General features: G+C 39.1%; 1 protein-coding gene across 8 annotated transcripts in view; it reads left to right on the forward strand.

The window, feature by feature from the left end:
- The window catches only part of LOC100651036 (glutamate receptor ionotropic, kainate 2), a 200,095-nt gene that overhangs the window by 95,641 nt on the left and 80,279 nt on the right, over positions 1-24,175 (forward strand). For all 8 annotated transcript variants that reach the window (XM_048405375.1, XM_048405368.1, XM_048405370.1 and 5 more), the window contains exons 6-8: positions 652-705; positions 4,903-5,067; positions 7,377-7,529. In XM_048405375.1, coding sequence (XP_048261332.1) covers positions 652-705; positions 4,903-5,067; positions 7,377-7,529 — 372 coding nt within the window. The remainder of the gene's footprint in view (positions 1-651; positions 706-4,902; positions 5,068-7,376; positions 7,530-24,175) is intronic.

A 24,175-nucleotide genomic window follows, 5' to 3' on the forward strand; every position in this document is an offset into this window, starting at 1 on the left:
TTTCTCCGCACGCCTTAATCTCCTGTCTCTCCTCCTCGAGGAAATCCGTGCACGTTTCCATTTCTGCGAATGCTCTCTGATTTCAAATCGTGACTTTGGTTGACGTGTGGGATTAAAGTTGGAAAAAAAGGGCAGAAGATAATTTAAGGATCATTACGATAAAATACTTCGCGCCTTTAGGCAGGCAGTTGATTTAACAGACAGAACTGGTTTGATGAGTAAAAGATTTCTTCTCGTTGAACGTATTAGATTAATACCATAGGTACGTTTTATGCGATTGTCCAAAATGGTTTAATAAAGAAAGGAATATTTTAGGATAGAATCCATAAAAAATATCGGAAAATCTTGACTCTTCCGTCAGGAAAACTTTATTTTTCATTTTCATGTAAAATTTATCTCATCAACATTCCTTTTTGAAGGGATCACAGACGTTTATCGTCTCACTACAAGAATTTACCAAAATAAATTTTCAAGAACTTTCCATGTTAAAGTAATTTACAATCTTTTCCCTATTTCTACAATAAATCCTTCACGAATATTAAATATTAAATAGGACTAAATGAAGACGCGGTATCCTCGAAAAGCGCGAACGTTTGCGCCCGAAATCGGTGGTAATCACGTATCTAATTGCCGTTTTTCTGCGTGTTACAGATTCTCCAACTGCAAATGAACGATTACAGATACCACTACATGTTCACCACGTTCGTAAGTATTGAACATTGCATCGATTTTCCATATCGCGTGTCCACGTGCAGCGATGAAAATTACAAACGAATCCTTTTAACCAAGTTCGTTTTAATACGGATTCGCGGAAATTGCTTTAGCTTCTTTGAAATGCCCAGCCTAAAGTACATGTAAATTCGTTGCTCTCGGTACTTCTCGACTTTTCTCAATGAAACGTCCAGTGGACCAGTGGACCGCCGCACCGATAAATGTATCATCGAGATCTGAATTACGATTTTAGTAATCTCAATGCAAACGCTTAATTGGCGTTCCTTGATGTTTTTATGGAAAAATAAATTTTTATAAAAATTAGTGAACGTTATCGAATACGTTAATTAGGTTTATCGTTAAATACACGAATGATCTCATTTTTCTCTTCTCTTTAAATCGAGCTGGTTCAAAGCTTGACAAACGTTGCAGAGTTTATTTAAGCGGAAGGTTTCAGTTTCAACGGCAAACCGAAGCAATCCTGAAATTAAACGTCAATTCGGTGTCAAAACGCACCAGTAGTTCACTCGATTTATGTTTTTTTTTTTCCAGAGCATCCTGTTTTCCCTTGTCCTCGTCCATGCTTCACTTGGAATTCGAGCATAGACTGTGTCCGACTGCCGCGCTGGAAAAACATTGCCGATAGATATTTCGAGCACTTTCACGAATAATTTCGAATGAAATTACAGGATTTTCGACAGTGACTCGGTACATCTGGTTTCGAAATGCCATTCATCGGAAACGTTCGGAATTTTTGAACACGCGCCGCTGCTCGTTAAAATCAATGAAAAGTATTATGAAAAAAAATATGTATCACGAATATTCAAAATGATACGCTGACAGTATCTTCCATGAATTAAAACAGATATAAAGAGAAGTCAAAAAAGAGTGTGATTTGGAAGTATCGTATTTGCAACGAATCTATAAAGCAAAGCAGACTTAAAAATATGTGTTTTTATAAACGTTTACATAAATATCGGATTGCATATTTAATTAGACCATCGTTAAACTGTCAGGATTCGAGAAACGTGACAGGGTATTAAATCGTGTAGCCACGTTCCACGATCGCGTACGAATCGACAAACATTTGAATGAGTTTCCCTATAAGATACGGAGCATCGGTATGTAATCCGCTTTAAGGGTCGGATCGTACATCCACAGGACGATTAATGATTGAAAATATGCAAGTTCGTGTCGAAGTTTAATGTTTAATGAGGAATCGAGACGTTACAATTTGATGCGTTTCCGTGTATCATCAATTACTGCTAATGGCCTTTTACCATAGCTAGAATTGGGCAATGTATCAGAAGACGAAGATAAACAAAAGTACTCAAACAATTTATGATTAAATTGAAAGATATACAATATTATATAACAAACAATTAGCGTAAAATGTTATGTGACAAATCCTTTCCACACACTTCTGTTTGATTTTTCAAAAGTCTGCGTTGCTTACATTTTCAATTTATTTATTTCTCTATTTTCGCTTATTTGTTTATACTCTTGCTTTTCTTAGACATTGTTTATTTACACGCTCGGTTTGTTTATATCTTGTTACCTGTTTATTTATCTTCTGTATAAGGTAGAACGTGTTTATCAAACTTTAACAAGAGTTCGCGAGTTTCCTACGAAAATAGGTATCGATGTGGAGATGTTTACTTGTATTCAGACGGGTGAAATAACGTCCTCGTTAGTTGACAAGTTGATCCGACAGGATGAAACTGGCTGATAATTATGACATTTATTAACAGGCAAACGTTGACCGAAATAATTATTCACGATCAAACATAGAACGTTCGAGCAAGGCGAGGACAGTGTAACAAAGGGTCGTCTATGAATTTCACACGAGTGACGGGGCGACCATTGTTAATGTTGCACGTGCCTCGCACAGTGGTTCGGTATTACCTTTATAATTGTCGATCATTGGAAACGCTACTCTGTGTCAGTCGTTCGAATTTGGAACATGGCGAGTCCATTAATATTATGTCGAATGAAACTTTTCGATAGCATGACACCAGAATCCAAGAATCATATTCTTGTGTAGCAAAATGGTGATAGGTTTATTTATTGAGGAAGTTAAGTAAGAAAGAACAAAAGATAAAATATTGAGAAATCTCTCTCATCAAACAATCTTTTCATATATCATGACGCTGTTTACTAATTTTAATAAGTCTGCGAAATTACTCAGAATATTAACTTGAATAGCATGCGTGTATTTCAAAATCATCGACGTCAGTGAAATATACCGTATTCTATGTAGAATCATTTTTATCAAAATGGATGTTAACATTAATTAGTCTTCACGTAGCTCCACATGAAATATTTTACTAATGTCGTAGTCCAAAGTGACGATTGCTTAGATAATAGTCTTTCGAATATATCGCAAATTCTCGAATAAACTGGTAGGTATTTGAAGCGTAGAATCAAAGAGATGAATCTTAATTGAGTTCTAGTTCAGTTTTGATTGAGAATTAAGCGTCTCGTATACGAGCAATGATTGCATTCTAATACGTTCTAGATTAAGTCAACTTAAATTCTGTTTGCGTCTCTGAGTACTGCTGTTTTTCATCAACATTGCCGTGATACTATTGATTCATCTATATTTTCTTCAAAGTAATTTAGTATCCTACTTTTTAATTGATTTATTTTGTAAAAAGATATCTTCCTGATAGTTCAGAGGAAGAAGCAGTTTCATTTTTCCTATCTGAATGATCCGTGGAATTTAATACATAGTAGACAATAAGCATCATATGTCAACGGAACTGTAATTGCTGATCACGTGTGACTCAGCTGCCGGAGGTTCTGACATCCAAGTTTAACGCAGGTTCTGTCTAATTGCCGTTAAACTATCTCGAAACTATTGTGCGCATGCCGCGTATTAGATATATTATGCGTGCATCCTATGTATATCATAACGCTATTAAACTAAGCAAATCAACGTTCAGCACGCGTCACGTGTCTGTAATTCTTCAAAATCCATCGTCGATGTGTTAACAAGATTTGCATACACATTCTGGATTCTGAATTCCCAAGTGGAGTTCGACTCTCGCTCTTATCATTCTCCCAGGACACGGAATCGCAATAGGAATTCTTCAACGTGTTCCATTTCGGAACACGTTACATAAACATAACCACGAGTCGTCGAATAAATCACTCACCCGGAACATTGATGGTTTACGACGACAGACTTGTTCACGATATTACGACTTGAAGCAAGAAAAACGTATTTGCAAGAGGAAAAGAAAGACGAAAATCGGTAAAAACGACATAGAAGATCAGTTGGGAGTCGACGGAAGTTCGTTGGATGCGGAAAGCAGCTTTGTCTGTCGGGTTTCTCGTCACAACATAGGTTTCCAACCTTTTTAGTTCACTTTGTTTACCTTAACGATTTTCCCGGAGCGATACACATCACTCTGTAATAATAATAATTATAAATCATATCCAACTGGATTCTTTCGCGAATTAAGTCTCGAAAAAGTTGGTCCAGTCGACAGGAATTGAAAGAGAAGCAACTAAGCTTCCGTAGACCCCGTAATAATTGTGCAGTTCGCAATAATGTTTTTCTTCAATTCAGAAACCATTTCATTCGGTCGGATAAGGTACCTCTGGCTGGAAAAAGTTCAATAGATTTTCGTTGACAAAGGAAACTCGCCCGATGTTGGACCGTATTCCTAAAAGAAACTGGGTTTCCCAAGTTATAGAAAGGATCGGTTGCAACAGGATGATTTTCAACGGAATCGTAATCGGTCGAACGCGTCCAATATTGGAGAATACAGTAGCAACTATATCAGAGTTTTATTAACAGAGTATATTACGTGAGTTTATCTAGTGCGGGCGTGACTGTTGCAGACAACGTTCCATTCTGGCGCAATAAAGTGCGTCGAACGAGGGTAACGCGTTATTGACGGTTTTGCTTTGATGTTCGATCCGTAAAAATAACGAATTGGAAGTATAATAAAAATGCGGTGAAAGTTGCGTGAAAACTAATCCTTCGATAATTAATTTCAGGTATAATAATTCGTGAAAGTATTCAAACACTTGCAGAAACCCTCTATGAATGTATTATGACACACTATAACACTTATAGGAAACATTAAAAAGTTTCATTGCCAATTAAGGTGATTGATCGAATACTTTCGCGAATCACTCCACATGCACTTGGACTAAGATGGGAAAAATATGGTTCTATAGGACATAGAGACGTTCGATTTGGAGGATTTCAAGTACAACAGTGTTAACATGACTGCGTTTCGTCTGGTGGACCTGGAGGAACCGAAGGTTGCCGAAGTTTTGCGGCAGATGGAACGCTTCCAACCGATTGGCCACGCGATCCTCAACAAAACCGGAGTTATACAGGTTGGTTGAAAGTTCAAGTAACTCTGTGGTATGCTCGCCACCGGAAATCGCTATCTATCGTCCCAGAACTCGTCTGTTCGTTGCTTTCTTGTCTGTCGAAACGGAAAACGGTTTTCTGGTTTCTCACAATACAATCGCGCGAAGTTTAAGAAATAAGAGCCGATGCCTCGGCATTCTTTCGCAGGGATGTTGACTTAAACCGCGTAACGCGAAAATATCGCGCATGACTGGACAAGAGACAGCGCCCACAGGCTAAAAGCAGTTTCGGGCGGAGAAATAATTTTTGTAGAAAAGAAAGAGTAGATATGGCGTAAGAAAAGTAGCGTGAAATCGACTCTGGATCTTTATCAGTGTTCCATTTAATCTTGCGATTAGGAAAATTGGGAAACTTTTCTTTGCGATCTACGTGAAATACACAAGGGATAAATTATGTATCTATGTACTTCTTCTTCACATATATCGATCCAACTATCAGTTATTAAAACATAATGTTACGGTAAACATTTTCTCACGAAATTACTCTCACTAAATAAAAATTCTACACGAAATTACGAGAAAGCTTCTCAAAGATTTTACAAGCTTCTCCGAAAATTCGAAGAATACAATAAAACATTAAAAACCCCCTGTCTTTCTCTACAAACGTGATACGTATCAACGAATAAAATATAATATTTCACACCATTTGCACTAAAAATTTGTCCATAAATGTACCCTTGGAACATAGAGGGAAGTGTCCCTCTTAAAACGTCGTACTTTGTGTGAAGTCGATACGACAACAAGTTGCCGAGATATAAACCTTCAAAGCAACCGTGTACGGCTAGATAAGATAGCGAATGGGGATGCTGCGCGAAATTCCAGGAAAGTGGCGTGACCTAGTTTCAGTTCTGGGAACTGCGTGCGTAGCGGGTATGTAGTGGTAATGAAAAGACACGCTGTGTCATTGTCCTGCATTGACCATCGCGCACGTGGCGCGCTTGAGATAGGTCAGTGTTTTTGGTGCGAGAGAGGCAGATACATCGAGCCATCAAAAATTACGGTGCGATTTGGACGATGATATCTCGGAAATGGATCGTCCGATTTGAATAAAACGAAAGCGATTTTAAAGAGGGAGATTTACAGATTCTAATGGCATCAGTTTCGATGATGGATAGCCATTTTCGAATGAGTTATAGAACAGAGAAAGAACGGCATAGTCTGAGTTTCTAATCGCCTCAGATTATTCTACTTCAAATTATTGATTAACCATGAATGAAACGCTATATCGCGGGTTAACACATCGTATAATGAGGAATATGCATGTATGCGAGTAAATTGAGATTTTATGCGGGATAAAGTCTAGAAAATTATTGAAATCGGCTCGTACACTCGGTAGAAAAACGAATACGTTTGCATTAAAAGTTCCATACAATAAGGCTATTTCGATCACGAAATTAATATGGTAAATCTATTTAATTAGTTCGATATTTATGGAAATTGGCCTGTATGTGTGTTCTATCATGCTCCGTTAATTCGCTAGCGTTTCGCTGCAATTTACGTCTTTATTGATATTACTTGTTAATATATAATTTTCGTTCAGTGAGCCAAACACTGTTTTCTCCCTACTCAGTGAAAATTAAAGTGTAACATAAAATCACAACGTATACTGTACACAGGAAGTATTAAACTGGTAGAAATGACGAAGGAAAAGAGCAGACAGAACTATCGACAAGTCAATTTCTAGCTGTTTTGTCAGCATTTTCAGTAATTAAATGAAACTCGTGGCGAAAATTGCAACGAAATTAAGACCGCTCGATCGACCGCGCTCGAAACACGGCCTAGTTTCCTCGTAAGAGCTTTAACAATCACGGATGGATTTTTTATTTGGAGTGTTCTTCGCATACAAAACAAAAGTTCTCGATCAAAAAAGTGTAATCGTTACCTAATTTTAACAAACTTTCTAACTCCATTGAGAATAAAGTTCCTGTGCTGCGGTAAACACTTACAACGAACAATTTGAATTCGTAGATTCAATAATTTTCGAACGATAGATTTGAAGTGTGATTCAAAAAGATCTCTAAACTCCTTTCGTCGTTCTGTCGAAATCTCGTGTACCACTTTTAGCGTTCATTATTCGATAAATTTACTTCACTGTAAATCGACAATGGAGTTTACAAAGTAAAGTAAACCTCTACTGTTAAGAGGAACTTTTACAGAGTTTTCCACTCATCTAACTAACTTTATCCAAAAACGATATACTGTATCTTAAGTCAAGGAAATCGAGATGCATGAACGCAAACAACTTTTCACAAGAGGGGAAACGTATGTTTCAGGCAGAACCAGCTTTAGTGTACGACAGCGTGCAGGTTTTCGCGCACGGTTTGGCAGCGTTGGATCGCAGCCACGACCTCAGGCCTGCCAATTTATCGTGCGAGAAAGAGGAGCCTTGGGACGACGGTCTGTCCCTTTACAACTACATTAACGCCGTACGTACGTTCTATAATTTTTCATTATCGAGTCAGCTCGCTTACCAGCGAGACCGCATTGCGCAACACGAGCAATTCGAGAAAGAAATACCAGTAATAATAAAACACAAAAAATGCGAATGAAAGAAATATAGTAGAGTAAAAAACAATACAACGTTATGAAGTAGGTTTATGACAATGTCGCCTGAGGAAATTCTTAAAGAACCTCTGAAAATAACTCGTTACAAATTCTTATTGCGAACATAAAAAATTAAATTCCAATCAATTTTACAGAATGATCTCGTAAAGTTTGACTTATGCAAAGTACGTAAGAACCATTACGTACGTAAGAACAAGGAAACTTATTCGCGGGAAATCGCGGGGCGTTTTCACGCGGTAATTGAAGGAAAACAGTGTTACATTCTTGTATTATTATTCGCTGAACTTCCATTTCAATATCATTGGCGATCATTCCCTTGAGATGTACCGTGCTTAATTCCATTTCCGCTAACAAAATCAATTAACAGATTGAAACGCGCGTTTTGACGATTCCGCAGAGAAATTCACAGATGGAATGTTTCTTGATTTTCCATCGACGCGACGCGACGGGACTCAAAACGGAAATTAAAAGCAGAAATGGAAGCTGTTACGAATGGACAGGCTGAAAGTTTCTATCAATTTATTGGCGTTTCATTCACGTGCTTATTCAATGTTACCTTCGTTCACATCTCTGGTTTGAGAAGCAACCAGTTTTAAACGCAGATTTGGCTAGTGAAATGCGTGTACATTGATATCTACGTACGATTATATAAACATTTCGCGAGCAATTTCTGCGAAATTCCTTCATTTTCAATTCTACAGGAGTTATTCTTATTATTTGCCATTTTTCAAAAGTAGCTGATATAAATTGTCAGTTACGGAATATTCTCGATACCGTAATATTATGACCAAAGATATTTTGAATATTTTTATTCGGATATTAAATTTTGAAACTGCTTTTTTATAAGCAATAGAAAATGTGATTTACCATGTTGTTGTACTGTAATCTGCAATTATTGGAGCCACAAACGATATATAATGTGCAGCATAATCTTTTATGAACTTCTCGAAGCTTTTTTTCATTAGCCATTGCATAGTATCCGAAAACGATTGGTACGTTTACAGTAGGAAGAATCCTGGAGCCGCAATAATTTTCTTCCGGCTCGATTCGTCGATCGACGACGTTATTGCCGATCCGGCGTATATCACGACGGAAGTCGGTTGTCAAACGGAGGGTGAACACAGGGAATCGAGTATATATCGCGAAAATTTGAACTATAGGCTGGCGCCGTATATCACAAGGTGCTTTACGAGTGAATCTCCTTTAACGAGCAGTCCACTCAAACAACAGAGCATGTTACGTAACACCTCGTGATTTTGCTTATTTATAGTTTACGGAGCAATTTTCTGAAGCCGTTAAATTTACCACCTGTTCTTTTTTCATCCACATCGATCTCGTGAACATCACCTTCACGATAGTTCGATGCTGAATTTCGAACGTCCTTTTATTTCGAATAAAAGCGTAAATTGGTCGTTAACGAGCCACGAGTTCGAAATCTGGTTTAACTAATGAGGAATTTATAGCATCGGTAAAGCGTTTAATTTCGTTTATGGACACTTCAAGACAGATTGTTGATCATGGTTCATTTAGTCCTCAAAGAAAATAGGAAACATGCATGTTGGGTAAACGCGTAAATTAGTGATTTAACATATTACGACCAGAAATAATTACAAGCCTTTGAGCCTTGCTAGTTACTGTGCTCATAGGAGATTTATGATGGCCTACGAACGTATTTGGACGCTTATCATAGAAAATCATTATGTATATACTGTATACGTTATATAAATTTTGATATTCCGAAACACGTAATGAGTATTAAAGATAATCCTACTGAATACCGAGGCTTATTAGTATAATGAATAATTAACTGTTTAAATAAATTTGTGACTCAATACCTTGCAACTTCTACATATGTACATTTACAGATTTGTTTTAAGGTATACCAATATAAATGGACATGAAATGAATACTTTCGTGAGCTACTGTATGCAGCTGCATCCCATTCTTGTTACGAGCTGTTAAATTTCACGTGGAACCAAGCATCCTAGACTACGCGTGAATTTTCCGAACCGCTCTTTACATTTTCCGAATCGGCCCTTGCGTTTTATTAATACTCCAACATAAATATTCACACAATTCTCGAAGTCTTATCTCCACAAATATCTCATGTTATTATGAGCTACAGTCCACTATATTCAAACTACATACACATTAATTCACGTACGTACGTTCGCTATTAAAACTATTTTTTTTTTTTTATTTGATAGACTTTTTACTATCAATTCTCATTGGAAATTATAAGTAAATTATAATTAAAACTATGAAAACATATTAAAGCTATGAAAATGTATCTAGTGAGAGCGTAGGAAATTAAAATGCTCTGTGACATCAGATTTCAGGACTGTCGTGTATATAAAAATATTTTAAGAACTAGCCGAAAAGTGATTTTGTTTCACTACTCGAGCAGCAGCAGCCAAAACTGCCATATAGAATATAAATGCAGACTGGAAGCTACAGCGTCGCCATTCGAGTGGGATATTTTTCGGGTCCAGCAGTATACTAGAGAATACGAGAATGATTTACGATCCGTTTAGGACACAGGGACAAAAGCCAAGCTTCGGCTCAGGTTCCGTTAACAATTCCATTCTCCTTAATTGCATCGTGCTGTATAAACAAGAAACGAGTCCTGGGTCACGCCTAGTACGTCTGGTATGAACAGAAGAGGGGAGTGCAAAGAAGTTTGGGAACTCTCTTGAGCATTTTCCGGGCGAGAAAAATGACTCTCGAGCACCCAGGCACTTTCTACGGTGTCGCAAAAGCACGTAACGCGATCAGGAAATAAATATCACCCTTTATTCGCACTCGAGTCAAGCGTCACGAAGAAACCGTGGACTGTATCCGTCTCTTGTTTACCGATCCCGACTGGATACGATGTTTACCGCTTCATAGTCCAGGAATACGCGAAACCCGAGGGAATTCAATCGATACGGGTGCCTCAACGAAATTTTTATTCGAGCAAGAATGAGAGGAATCGCGATTTCCTGAATAGCGAGATCCAGAGAAAACCTAAAAGCTTTCAGAAGTGGGTTCCGCTACGGATTGAAAGGAATATCGTTTCGTTGATCAAACGATGCGGAAATCAAGTTAATGAAAATTGTTTTTCACGCGATATGGTGCGCTCGCAGTAAGAGTGCAACGGATGCGTTAATCACAGAAAAATTGTTCGATAAAAATATATCCCTGCTTGTTTGCCAGCGGCATAACAATGAAAAACAAACGGCTATGGGAAGCAGTAAATAAAATTCTGTCTGTTTCGATTAAATCTCGAACGTGATATTAGAGCGTTCACAACACGGCGGTGTAATATTTGATATATAGGTAGTACACTGCTTAATCCGGATCCGGGACAATGAAGTACTTCATGTACAGGTAACACTAGCTGTCGCGCTTCTAATATACAGGTGTTCGGCTACAGGTGTCAGGAAATATAAGGAGTGATTCTTAAAGTCGAAATGAGAGGAAAATCAAAAATAAAAAAATTGCGTTTCAGCTACGTTTTTTAATTAATGACAATTAAAATCGGACAAAATATTCCTGCACGCGAGCAATCTTCCTTACACGAACGAAAAGAGGTCAGCCTAAGCAGCGGTGCGTAAAGTAATCCTCAAATCGAACGACACATGGGGTGGCAAGTAACCTCGTACAAGTCGTAGGGAAAAAAGCTATGATATTCACAAACATAAACGACCCCGCTCGACGTTTTGCAACAGGAATGACACACTAAACATTAAGCCAGCCTGCTCATGGAAATCCATAAAAGCATATCGAAAACCATTCTATGAAATTTCCGAGTAGAGGGAATTAATGTTTCCTTTAATCCCTTGCCTTCATAATTCACAGATAAAAAAGCACAACATGCCAATGTGCATATGCAATGATCATAAAATGCTCACATAGATGAATGAATATTGATATGAACACCTAGTCAGGATTGCAGCCAATTATCCCATATTACTTGCCATATAATTAATAATTATACCAGTAATACAGTTAATTGCTTTGTTGTGTAGTGATACAATTAGTAATTATATATCAAATAATACTGATTGCCCAGCTCTCACCGCGAGGAAGTGCTGCGAGTGGAGACCCACCCTTTCCCTTTTCTACCTACGTAATAATCTAAACGTAAAAAAAGAGAAAGTGAAAGGGAAGGGATATTGTATAGAGTATGAATTCTCTTCACTGGATGTCACAAAAAATCCTGAAACAATTAGAATAAAGTGATTAGTAAATTAGAATAAAAACGGAAAAAATGATAGGAAGGAGAATAAATCTTTGTATTTCGTTCCAAGTCAAATAAGTATCATTGTACAGAATGGACTCACGATGGACTTAACATAATTAAGACTTATCCCACGGTATCCGACAGTGTTCAGCGATGTCCCACGTTGCAATGCAGTTTAGATCATCCAAAATTCTATCCGTAACTTTTGCTGATCCAAACTTGACTGGTGCGTAGTTCTTAGCTTGGCATCGTTTACCAAAGATTAATCAACTGATTAATTTTTGGAAAACGATGCCAATTACCAGGTCTCACCACGAGGAGGTGACTACGCAAGAGACCCGCCCATGGGTTATTTAACTTTATACATTCATCTCGACATTCGACCCATTGGCAGAATGTCGAGTTCTGACTCTACTTGTCCATGGGCCTGCGTAAAGAAATAGTTGTTTCGTACCCTAACTGCGAAACACATATTTCCAACGCAGCGCTTACATGAATCTTTACAAACGTGGAGCAAAGCATACATAACGCCACAGCTATCTCCCACACACCGATTACATAGATCAGTACAAATATTGTACAATAATTGGTATCCCTACTGGCAGCATTCGGTATCAAAGACACATTTATCTAACTTGAAACGAGTGAAAGAAAATGAAGCTAAAGAACGTACTATCAAACCTACGCGACGTACCTCCGTGCACCGGATAACCCCAAGGATCAGCGGAAAGCCCAAGAATTGGCTCATAACTCTATTCCTGATTCGCCGTTCGGAACTTATACGAGTCGCGGTCGATGGCGCCGACCGATGATGCCAGTGATCCGCTGGTGATCCAGCCGTGGATCCAGCACATAGGCCGGCAACTTAACACACTCCAACTGAACATGTGGAACCCGGGGAGGGGCCGCTGAACAGGATTACGAAGGCATAGGCCTCAACTGAACAGTGGGGCCCACCCCTGTGGAGGGGCCGCTGAACAGGATTACGAAGGCATGATCTTCAACTGAACAGTGGAACCCACCCCCGCGGGGCCGAACAGGATTACGGAGGACGTGAAGTTGCGGGTCCATGACCGAGTACCGAAGTACCAATCGGTCAGGACTGCAGATCCACGACTGAATCCCCAACAGATTCGCAAGCATCACCGGCGCGACGACAACTCCCGCGATCCGATGCGAACGTCGAGCAGTCGTCGAGCAGTCACCAAGACTGAGGTGTGCTTGAGCCGCCTTACGAATCCAAAGAGTTGTCCAGTGCACGTTGACCCGCACGTACCCGGAATACGCACGAGCGAGTACGTCACGCGACAGTTTGAAAGAACTGAGTGATCGCGAACCGACAAATCGCGAGTACAATTTCTCCAGTGTGGTAAGCGACGGGAGAGAGACGAGATTTTTCTTTTTTCGTCCCAAGATGGATAAGTATCGTTGTACAGAATGAGCTCACAATGCACTTAACATAGGTATCTATCTTACGATTAATTAAGCCTAAAACGCACGCATTCTACGGTGTCCCCCGGTGTCCAACGATATCCAACGATGTCCAACGGTGTCCAACGGTGTCCAACGGTGTCCAACGGTGTCCAACGGCGTCCAACGATGTCCAACGGTGTCCAACGATGTCCAACGGTGTCCAACGACGTCCAACGGTGTCCAACGGTGTCCAACGATGTCCAACGGTGTCCAACGATGTCCAACGGTGTCCAACGATGTCCAACGGTGCAGTCCAGTGTAGATCATCCAAAATTCTTTTCGCGGCATTTGGAGATCCACACTGAACCAATGGTGTCCCACGTTGTCCCACGGTGTCCCACGGTGTCCCACGATGTCCCACGATGTCCCACGATATCCAACGGTGTCCCACGATGTCCAACGGTGTCCCACGATGTCCAACGGTGTCCCACGATGTCCAACGGTGTCCCACGATGTCCAACGGTGTCTCACGGTGTCCAACGGTGTCCAACGGTGTCCCACGGTGTCCCACGGTGTCCAACGGTGCAGTCCAGTGTAGATCATCCAAAATTCTTTTCGCGGCTTTTGGAGATCCATACTGGACCAATGGAATCCCACGGTGTCCCATGTTGCAGTCCAGTCTAGATCATCCAAAATTCTTTTCGCGTTTTTTGGTGATCTACACTGGACCAACGGTGTTCTACGGTTTCCAGCGTCGTCCCACGGTGTCCAGTGGCGTCCAATGTCGTCCCACGGTGTCCAATGTCGTCCCACGGTGTCCAATGTCGTCCCACGTTGCAGTCCAGTTTAGATTATCCAAAATTCTCTTCGTGGCTTTTCGTAATCCAAAATGGACTGTATTAGCGTGATTCTGAGCTTGGTATCGAATTATTGTGCAATGTTTGTACTTATCAATGTAGTCGTTTTCTGAAAATTAATCAACTGATTAATCTGCGAAAACAATTACATCGATCGGTAGAAACATTGTACAATATTTCGCAACCGTACTGGCAACATTCGGTATCAATGATACATATGTCTAACTTGGAACCACAGAAAGGAAATGAAAGTACTGACACTGTATATACAATTTAGAGTTTTGCAAAAGAGACATACGACTCGTTGTACTAAGCATATGAAGATATCGAAAAGTTATATACTCCAACGTGACCGCAATATTCTTCTTTTAAAAATGGGAAAACGGGAAGAAGCCTGAACAATCAGACGATGGAAGAAAAATCATTTGGGTATCTAGCATACATATTTAATATGCTATGAAATGTTCATATATGTAACTGAAACGTATTTTCTGTAAATTGATAAATCTGAGACAAACTCATTTACTGGATTTGGTATATAGAAGAAACAGACATCTTTAAAACGAGAACATTTTATGAAACATTTTATGAAAAATACACTATTAATAATGGTCAATTATAGATCAAATTACTATTGATTAAATTTTAGCAAATATAGAGAATCGTGTGTATCTTTTAATCGAAACTAGGGTTACGTTGGAAACAAGAATTTTAAGTAATTGAATTTAAACTGAATTAAAAATTGTAACGTTCATTTGGAATAACTAAGATGAGAGAAACCCCGGTTATTATAAAATCACTTGCTTTATCTTTTAACTTTTAACAGTATCTGTTAATTTCTACAACAACATAGTGATTTGCAACGTAATAAAACGAAAGGTATGTGCATAAGCCATTTTTTGCAGAACTTTTGCTACAAACGTGACGATGCCTTTGTTTCGTGACGAAACTTTTGTTTCATGCAAATGAAATTCGAATATTTATAAAATTCTACATTACTGTTAAAAGATTGAAGTGAAAATATCGCGGTCGAAAAAATTCTAAAAGTTATGGTTCTAAGAACGAACAATCACCAGCACTAATTCCAATTGCAATGAATTAAATTATAAAAAATATTTCAAGCCTTCATAGCAACATTAAGATATTTCGTTATAATACTTTGTTGCGCATGAAATCGCTCACAATTTCATACATGTAAATATATATATATATTATACATTCGTAATAAAGTTCTGTATTTTAGCAGTCATGGTAACGTTAACGCTGACAAAGGAATATGTCTTATAGCAGTATTTTCAGTAATAAACGTAGTAATAAGGGGCGCATTAATAAGGGGCGTTGAAAAAGAAACAAAGCAGTAGCCAGAAGGGCTACTAAAATTCGATTGTCTTCCACTCTATATAAACCCGATCAACACGCCGAGAGTGGAACTGAATATTCTTGTTTCGCAACGCTAATTTACTACTAATATTTATGAAGCAGAAAATTCTCAAAATCAAACGCGACGAGTGCTTCGTTATATTTGCAATATCAATTAATCTACCATTAAAAAGAAAAAGAAAAATCTGAAAATTCCCGATATCTAATACGCAACGCTAATAAGTATAAATCTACGCACTCGTATTTAAGCAATACGCAACACTAATAGCGAGAGATTGCAGTGCAACCATTTAGGAGGTTGCCGATGAACGATCACACTTGTACAGCTCTTTAGGCTGTACGTGTGATCCAGGAGCAGTGTCCGACAAATGCAGTCGGAGGGTTTGGGCAGTTTGTGAACGCAACACTACTTAACAAAACGCGAGCATTCATTATCGCAACGCTAATAGGAAAAATAAGTAGAACTCGCGATGGAACAATGTCGCAACGCTAATTCTTAAAGTGAATTTAATGAAAATTACTATTTACTATTTGAAAAAGCTACTTTAAATATCCTAGTATTGCTACTTAAACAGAAAAACAGAAAAAATTCTAAAAATTGCAAAAGACAATCGCGATATCGTAATTCGCAACTCTAAAACAAACGCGATTATCATTTTATCGCAACTCTAATTCAAACCGTAATCATTCTCTCGCCACACTAATGAAAAATAGCGATATTATTTCGTAACTCTAATACAACCCGTAATTAACTTGTCGCAACACTAATAAGAAAAATCGCGATTTGCCCAATGGGACGATGGACCGATATATACATCGGCCAAAAAAACAAAGACTACTACTACTACTACTACTACTACTAATACTAAAATCGAGCATAGTGACAAAGTAGTAACAATAATGACTTCCCATGCTCTGGATGACCCAGAGGATGGGGAGCCATTAGTAGTTGCCCTCTTGAGTGGCAGTTTGCCGGGCCTCTTCAGCATATAGCCTCTTCTTTCTTCGGGCGCAATGCCCGCTGAAACTTAAATCTAAGCTCGAGACTTCTACATCGCAAACAAAAAAAAAACTTATAAAATAAAAATATAAACCGCGGAAGCTGATGGAAGTGCATATGGACTGACCAACGATCACAACAGTGATCGTTGCTCACTCGCATGTGCGTGCTCGAGCAATAAACGTTCGTTTCGAGCCCATTCGCGACCGCGACCGCGAAATTCGAAAAATCGAAAGGCAAAACCAGAGACGAGTGCATGCTCTACTCGTGCCAGTTTCACCGTCGATTTTTCAAATTAGATTTCCAGAAACAGGTTGGTCACACGAAAACGCGCCTACCCGACCAGAGACTGTGCCAACCTGCCCGGCCCTACCTACTTATAATTAACAGTCATACCAGAAAGTATACTACCTATCCTACCTAACGCTATATTTAAAAAATGGCAAAACAGGCACACCAACACACTCACTCCACGGTTCTCACACATACCACTCGGGTGCAAAGGTCCTACACTAGAGAGGACGTCCCGGGACGCCTCCGACACCCGAGCTTAATACAACATTCACACTCTAAGGTACGTACCTTTTTCCTGAAATCGACTGACGAAGGCTAGTGACCATTGCGTAATACGTGATAAAACACGTTTGAGAAAATTATATTTTTAAAATAGATATAAGTAAACTTGGAATTATAATTGCGATTGATAGCGATATTAAGAGTATGAGTACACTTAGTCGCGTGGATGATATTATCAGAAATTCTAATTGTATCGAGACGTAAATTGAATCGATATATGTCTCGACATTTTTAATATTTCAAGTTTTAAGGAATGAGAAAAAGCGACGCAATTCCACGACCTAACAACACACACACACACATAATGTGGAAAATACGTCGTGCACGATACACTAACGCATGGTCAGTCGCTGAGAAATTATTACATTACTTAATTCTAGGTCATCGTGCCCAATGTCTTTCTCCCATTCAAGTAGCACCTGGGCACGTGAATGAGATCCTGACAATGGGCACGGAAAGGGTTAAACCTGAAAATCCTGATCTAAAAAGATGATTAGTTTGTGTAATTTTTATTTAACGGACTAACGTTCTTTGAGTTTATATTTTACTACTTTGCATCTGATTAAATTTACTTTATTAATTTAAAAGTAACTAAGTAACTCTACTTTATTAATTTAATAAATTAGAACAAAATTTTAATATTTCGAAAAAAGTAGCGTTAGTAGAAAAAGACTGAGACTCATGCAAATAGAATTATTGACTCTAAATATATTACTAAGAAAGAAATAATCTCAGGCGATCTCTTTATCAAAGCATATACTCGAAAGTGCAGAAGCAGTGTTCAAAATTATTGCTTTGATTAAAAAATCTGCCTGTCGCGAAGTGTCTTCTTGCACGTAAAATTTTGCACATTTTTGTACGGAAAAAAATGAATTTTGACTCATATTTTAGATTCTAACCGAAATGAAATAAACGATCGTGACTTAAGATTGTCACGATCAATTCATTGCTTAAGATCAAGTATATTCGTGTCATACAGATATATTCGTGTAGATATTTGCCATTTGCAAATATTCATACGGAATATTAACATGCGTATTTATAACTAACACGAATATATTCTCAAGTGTATATGTTTAACCTAATTATTAAAAAACTAATTATTATAATCGCGATGTGCAAGAAGACCTATCCTAAACTAATAAATTTCAAAAAATGAGTGTTACTACTCACGGGTATAAGAAATACCCGTGGTCACTATGCTCGCAAAAAAATTCTACGTAATACAACCGATCACCCGTGCCGATTCGGACCTTTCATCCTACGACATGATTGAGTGACCGGAGGAACAGAAATGCATGCGACTCACCGTTCGAAGCGGAGAAACAAAGGACGTATCGTGGATGCTGCGCCACCCCAGCGAATATCATCAGGAACTGTGTAGGGTCCAGTGGTGGAAATGGAGATTGCGAAAAATCTGTTACAGAACAAAACACGATGAGTGATTGCTGATTATTTAAAAAGTTGGAGATAATGAAAAATGAAAGTTTATTAACTTTAGTAACTTTGGTAATAATAAAGATTGAAATTCTAATAAATATGTATATTGGAAATCTAATATAAAAATTTGAAAACAAATATTCAGTGATTTTTTATGAGTATCAGACAGTTTTACTGTACTTTAATGTTAAGACTTCAAGACTTTATTTCAATTAAAAAGTGCATTTACAGCTTTCTAAATCATCGATCATTTTTATTTTGTAATTAACGACATTTCAAACAAAATATACTAAATAGAACAAATTGAAATACAATATATAAAACTACTTACATTCTTGAGCTCCTGGAGAGGCTTTATCCTCTTGAGGGAGGCACTGACTCTAATACCGAAACGAATATTCAAAAAAATAAATATATAAAAAAAGAAAAATAAAAGACTACGTTACCGCGACCGCTTAAATTATGATCGGCGAACAATAACTCTAATATCGCGTACAAATTTGATTGATAAAATTTTATTATTTTCGCGTGTGACTATTCGATCGAATTTGATCAAAACTATCGTGATTTTAAAATATTGAAAAGAAACTATTGCGTGGCAAACACTGACTCTACAACCGCATTGCGCGCGGTCACAAATATTTCCTGAAAATAAAGCAGTTTAGGGGCGGGGGTGGGGTGGGGGGTGGAAAAGAAGCGAAACGTTGTTTCGACAATTTTCTCCTTTTTCCTATTGAACGTTTATTTAGAAAATACTGCTATTTCTTTACACTTAAAAATTATTATTAAGAAACTGGAACAAGTATGAAACTATAAGTTGGAAATTGTGAGATATTTCTCGATCACAAACAAATGCTTACGAATACCGTGAATGCAATGCAATCGTTTTCAAGAATTATACTGTTCGCAATTAGAATATATACTGTGAATTTTCGTTATTAGAATACGAAATACACATTGCACTAATACACTATAGTCGCCTGTTATAAATATTGGAAAATATTTGCAAGAATTCAAAAGTTCGCCACTAAATATGTTTAAAGAATACTTGTTTCGAGGTATTTGAATCTAACTGTTACTATGTTGCAAGTTTATGACGTTAACTGTAGCAAATTCACATAATACAACAAAAAAAATTGAATTCCATAAGTGAATTATTGAGATATAACTCAATTTGAAACAATAAAATAACTTATCAAAAATTCGTTTGAAATAAGAGAATGATCTCATATATCGGAAATAGAACAATAATTTATTTAACCGAACCTATTGACACTGCATACACAATTTCGTGTTCTGAAAAAGGGACATTCGAGTCATTGTTCTAAACTGTTTAACATTCTATTTTCGCGGCTCAAAACTTTTGAATATATCGAAGAGTTATAAACTCTAACATGACCGCAATAATTTTCTCTTAAAAATGGGAAACTAAGAAGAAACCCGAACAAACAGACAATGAAAGAAAAATCTCGGCGCGAACTCGTTCGTTCGCGATCTTTCCAAAGAATCAGTGGACTTACGCAACGCACTCCCGTGCACAAAATAACCACAAGATTCAATGCAAAAGAAGAATCGATTTTTATACTACATTCCAAGTCAGATAAGTACCATCATACAGAATGGGCTCAGAATGGATTTGAGAGACAAGACATATCCCACGGTGTCCAACGGTGTCCCACATTGTCCCACGTTGTCCCACGTTGTCCCACGCTGTCCCACGTTGTCCCACGTTGTCCCACGGTGTCCAACGGTGTCCAACGATGTCCAACGGTGTCCCACGGTGTCCAACGGTGTCCAACGATGTCCCACGGTGTCCCACGGTGTCCCACGGTGTCCCACGGTGTCCAACGGTGTCCAACGATGTCCAACGGTGCAGTCCAGTGTAGATCATCCAAAATTCTTTTCGCGGCATTTGGAGATCCACACTGAACCAATGGTGTCCCACGGTGTCCCACTGTGTCCCACGGTGTCCAACGGTGTCCAACGATGTCCAACGGTGTCCCACGGTGTCCAACGGTGTCCAACGATGTCCCGCGGTGTCCCACGGTGTCTCACGGTGTCCCACGATGTCCAACGGTGTCCAACGATGTCCAACGGTGCAGTCCAGTGTAGATCATCCAAAATTCTTTTCGCGGCATTTGGAGATCCACACTGAACCAATGGTGTCCCACGGTGTCCCACGGTGTCCCACGGTGTCCCACGACGTCCCACGGTGTCCAACGTCGTCCCACGGTGTCCCACGGTGTCCCACTGTGTCCCACGGTGTCCAACGGTGTCCAACGATGTCCAACGGTGCAGTCCAGTGTAGATCATCCAAAATACTTTTCGCGGCATTTGGAGATCCACACTGAACCAATGGTATCCCACGTTGCAGTCCAGTGTAGATCATCCAAAATTCTTTTCGCGGCATTTGGAGATCCACACTGAACCAATGGTGTCCCACGGTGTCCCACGGTGTTCCACGGTGTCCCACGACGTCCCACGGTGTCCAACGTCGTCCCACGGTGTCCCACGGTGTCCCACGGTGTCCCACGGTATCCCACGGTGTCCCACGGTGTCCCACGATGTCCAACGGTGTCCCACGGTGTCCCTCGGTGTCCCACGACGTCCCACGGTGTCCAACGTCGTCCCACGGTGTCCCACTGTGTCCCACGGTGTCCAACGGTGTCCAACGATGTCCAACGATGCAGTCCAGTGTAGATCATCCAAAATACTTTTCGCGGCATTTGGAGATCCACACTGAACCAATGGTGTCCCACGGTGTCCCACGGTGTCCCACGGTGTCCCACGGTGTCCCACGGTGTCCAAAGGTGTCCCACGGTGTCCCACGGTGTACAACGGTGTCCCACGGTGTCCCACGGTGTCCCACGGTGTCCCACGGTGCAGTCCAGTGTAGATCGTCCAAAATTCTTTTCGCGGCATTTGGAGATGCACACTGAACCAATGGTGTCCCACGTTGCAGTCCAGTGTAGATCATCCAAAATTCTTTTGGCGGCATTTGGAGATCCACACTGAACCAATGGTGTCCCACGTTGTCCAAAGTCGTCCAACGGTGTCCCACGATGTCCAACGGTGTCCCACGGTGTCCAACGGTGTCCCACGGTGTCCCACGGTGTCCCACGGTGTCCCACGAAGTCCAACGGTGTCCAACGGTGTCCAACGATGTCCAACGATGTCCAACGATGTCCCACGGTGTCCCACGGTGTCCCACGGTGTCCCACGGTGTCCCACGGTGTCCCACGATGTCCCACGATGTCCCACGATGTCCAACGGTGTCCCACGATGTCCAACGGTGTCCCACGGTGTCCCACGGTGTCCAACAGTGCAGTCCAGTGTAGATCATCCAAAATTCTTTTCGCGGCTTTTGGAGATCCATACTGGACCAATGGAATCCCACGGTGTCCCACGTTGCAGTCCAGTCTAGATCATCCAAAATTCTTTTCGCGTTTTTTGGTGATCCACACTGGACCAACGGTGTTCTACGGTTTCCAGCGTCGTCCCACGTTGTCCAGCGGCGTCCAATGTCGTCCCACGGTGTCCAATGTCGTCCCACGGTGTCCAATGTCGTCCCACGTTGCAGTCCAGTTTAGATTATCCAAAATTCTCTTCGTGGCTTTTCGTAATCCAAAATGGACTGTATTAGCGTGATTCTGAGCTTGGTATCGAATTATTGTGCAATGTTTGTACTTATCAATGTAGTCGTTTTCTGAAAATTAATCAACTGATTAATCTGCGAAAACAATTACATCGATCGGTAGAAACATTGTACAATATTTCGCAACCGTACTGGCAACATTCGGTATCAATGATACATATGTCTAACTTGGAACCACAGAAAGGAAATGAAAGTACTGACACTGTATATACAATTTAGAGTTTTGCAAAAGAGATATACGACTCGTTGTACTAAGCTTATGAAGATATCGAAAAGTTATATACTCCAACGTGACCGCAATATTCTTCTTTTAAAAATGGGAAAACGGGAAGAAGCCTGAACAATCAGACGATGGAAGAAAAATCATTTGGGTATCTAGCATACATATTTAATATGCTATGAAATGTTCATATATGTAACTGAAACGTATTTTCTGTAAATTGATAAATCTGAGACAAACCCATTTACTGGATTTGGTATATAGAAGAAACAGACATCTTTAAAACGAGAACATTTTATGAAACATTTTATGAAAAATACACTATTAATAATGGTCAATTATAGATCAAATTACTATTGATTAAATTTTAGCAAATATAGAGAATCGTGTGTATCTTTTAATCGAAACTAGGGTTACGTTGGAAACAAGAATTTTAAGTAATTGAATTTAAACTGAATTAAAAATTGTAACGTTCATTTGGAATAACTAAGATGAGAGAAACCCCGGTTATTATAAAATCACTTGCTTTATCTTTTAACTTTTAACCGTATCTGTTAATTTCTACAGCAACATAGTGATTTGCAACGTAATAAAACGAAAGGTATGTGCATAAGCCATTTTTTGCAGAACTTTTGCTACAAACGTGACGATGCCTTTGTTTCGTGACGAAACTTTTGTTTCATGCAAATGAAATTCGAATATTTATAAAATTCTACATTACTGTTAAAAGATTGAAGTGAAAATATCGCGGTCGAAAAAATTCTAAAAGTTATGGTTCTAAGAACGAACAATCACCAGCACTAATTCCAATTGCAATGAATTAAATTATAAAAAATATTTCAAGCCTTCATAGCAACATTAAGATATTTCGTTATAATACTTTGTTGCGCATGAAATCGCTCACAATTTCATACATGTAAATATATATATATATTATACATTCGTAATAAAGTTCTGTATTTTAGCAGTCATGGTAACGTTAACGCTGACAAAGGAATATGTCTTATAGCAGTATTTTCAGTAATAAACGTAGTAATAAGGGGCGCATTAATAAGGGGCGCTGAAAAAGAAACAAAGCAGTAGCCAGAAGGGCTACTAAAATTCGATTGTCTTCCACTCTATATAAACCCGATCAACACGCCGAGAGTGGAACTGAATATTCTTGTTTCGCAACGCTAATTTACTACTAATATTTATGAAGCAGAAAATTCTCAAAATCAAACGCGACGAGTGCTTCGTTATATTTGCAATATCAATTAATCTACCATTAAAAAGAAAAAGAAAAATCTGAAAATTCCCGATATCTAATACGCAACGCTAATAAGTATAAATCTACGCACTCGTATTTAAGCAATACGCAACACTAATAGCGAGAGATTGCAGTGCAACCATTTAGGAGGTTGCCGATGAACGATCACACTTGTACAGCTCTTTAGGCTGTACGTGTGATCCAGGAGCAGTGTCCGACAAATGCAGTCGGAGGGTTTGGGCAGTTTGTGAACGCAACACTACTTAACAAAACGCGAGCATTCATTATCGCAACGCTAATAGGAAAAATAAGTAGAACTCGCGATGGAACAATGTCGCAACGCTAATTCTTAAAGTGAATTTAATGAAAATTACTATTTACTATTTGAAAAAGCTACTTTAAATATCCTAGTATTGCTACTTAAACAGAAAAACAGAAAAAATTCTAAAAATTGCAAAAGACAATCGCGATATCGTAATTCGCAACTCTAAA

The sequence above is a fragment of the Bombus terrestris genome, chromosome 4, assembly GCF_910591885.1.
Source record: "Bombus terrestris chromosome 4, iyBomTerr1.2, whole genome shotgun sequence".
NCBI classification, from domain to species: domain Eukaryota; kingdom Metazoa; phylum Arthropoda; class Insecta; order Hymenoptera; family Apidae; genus Bombus; species Bombus terrestris.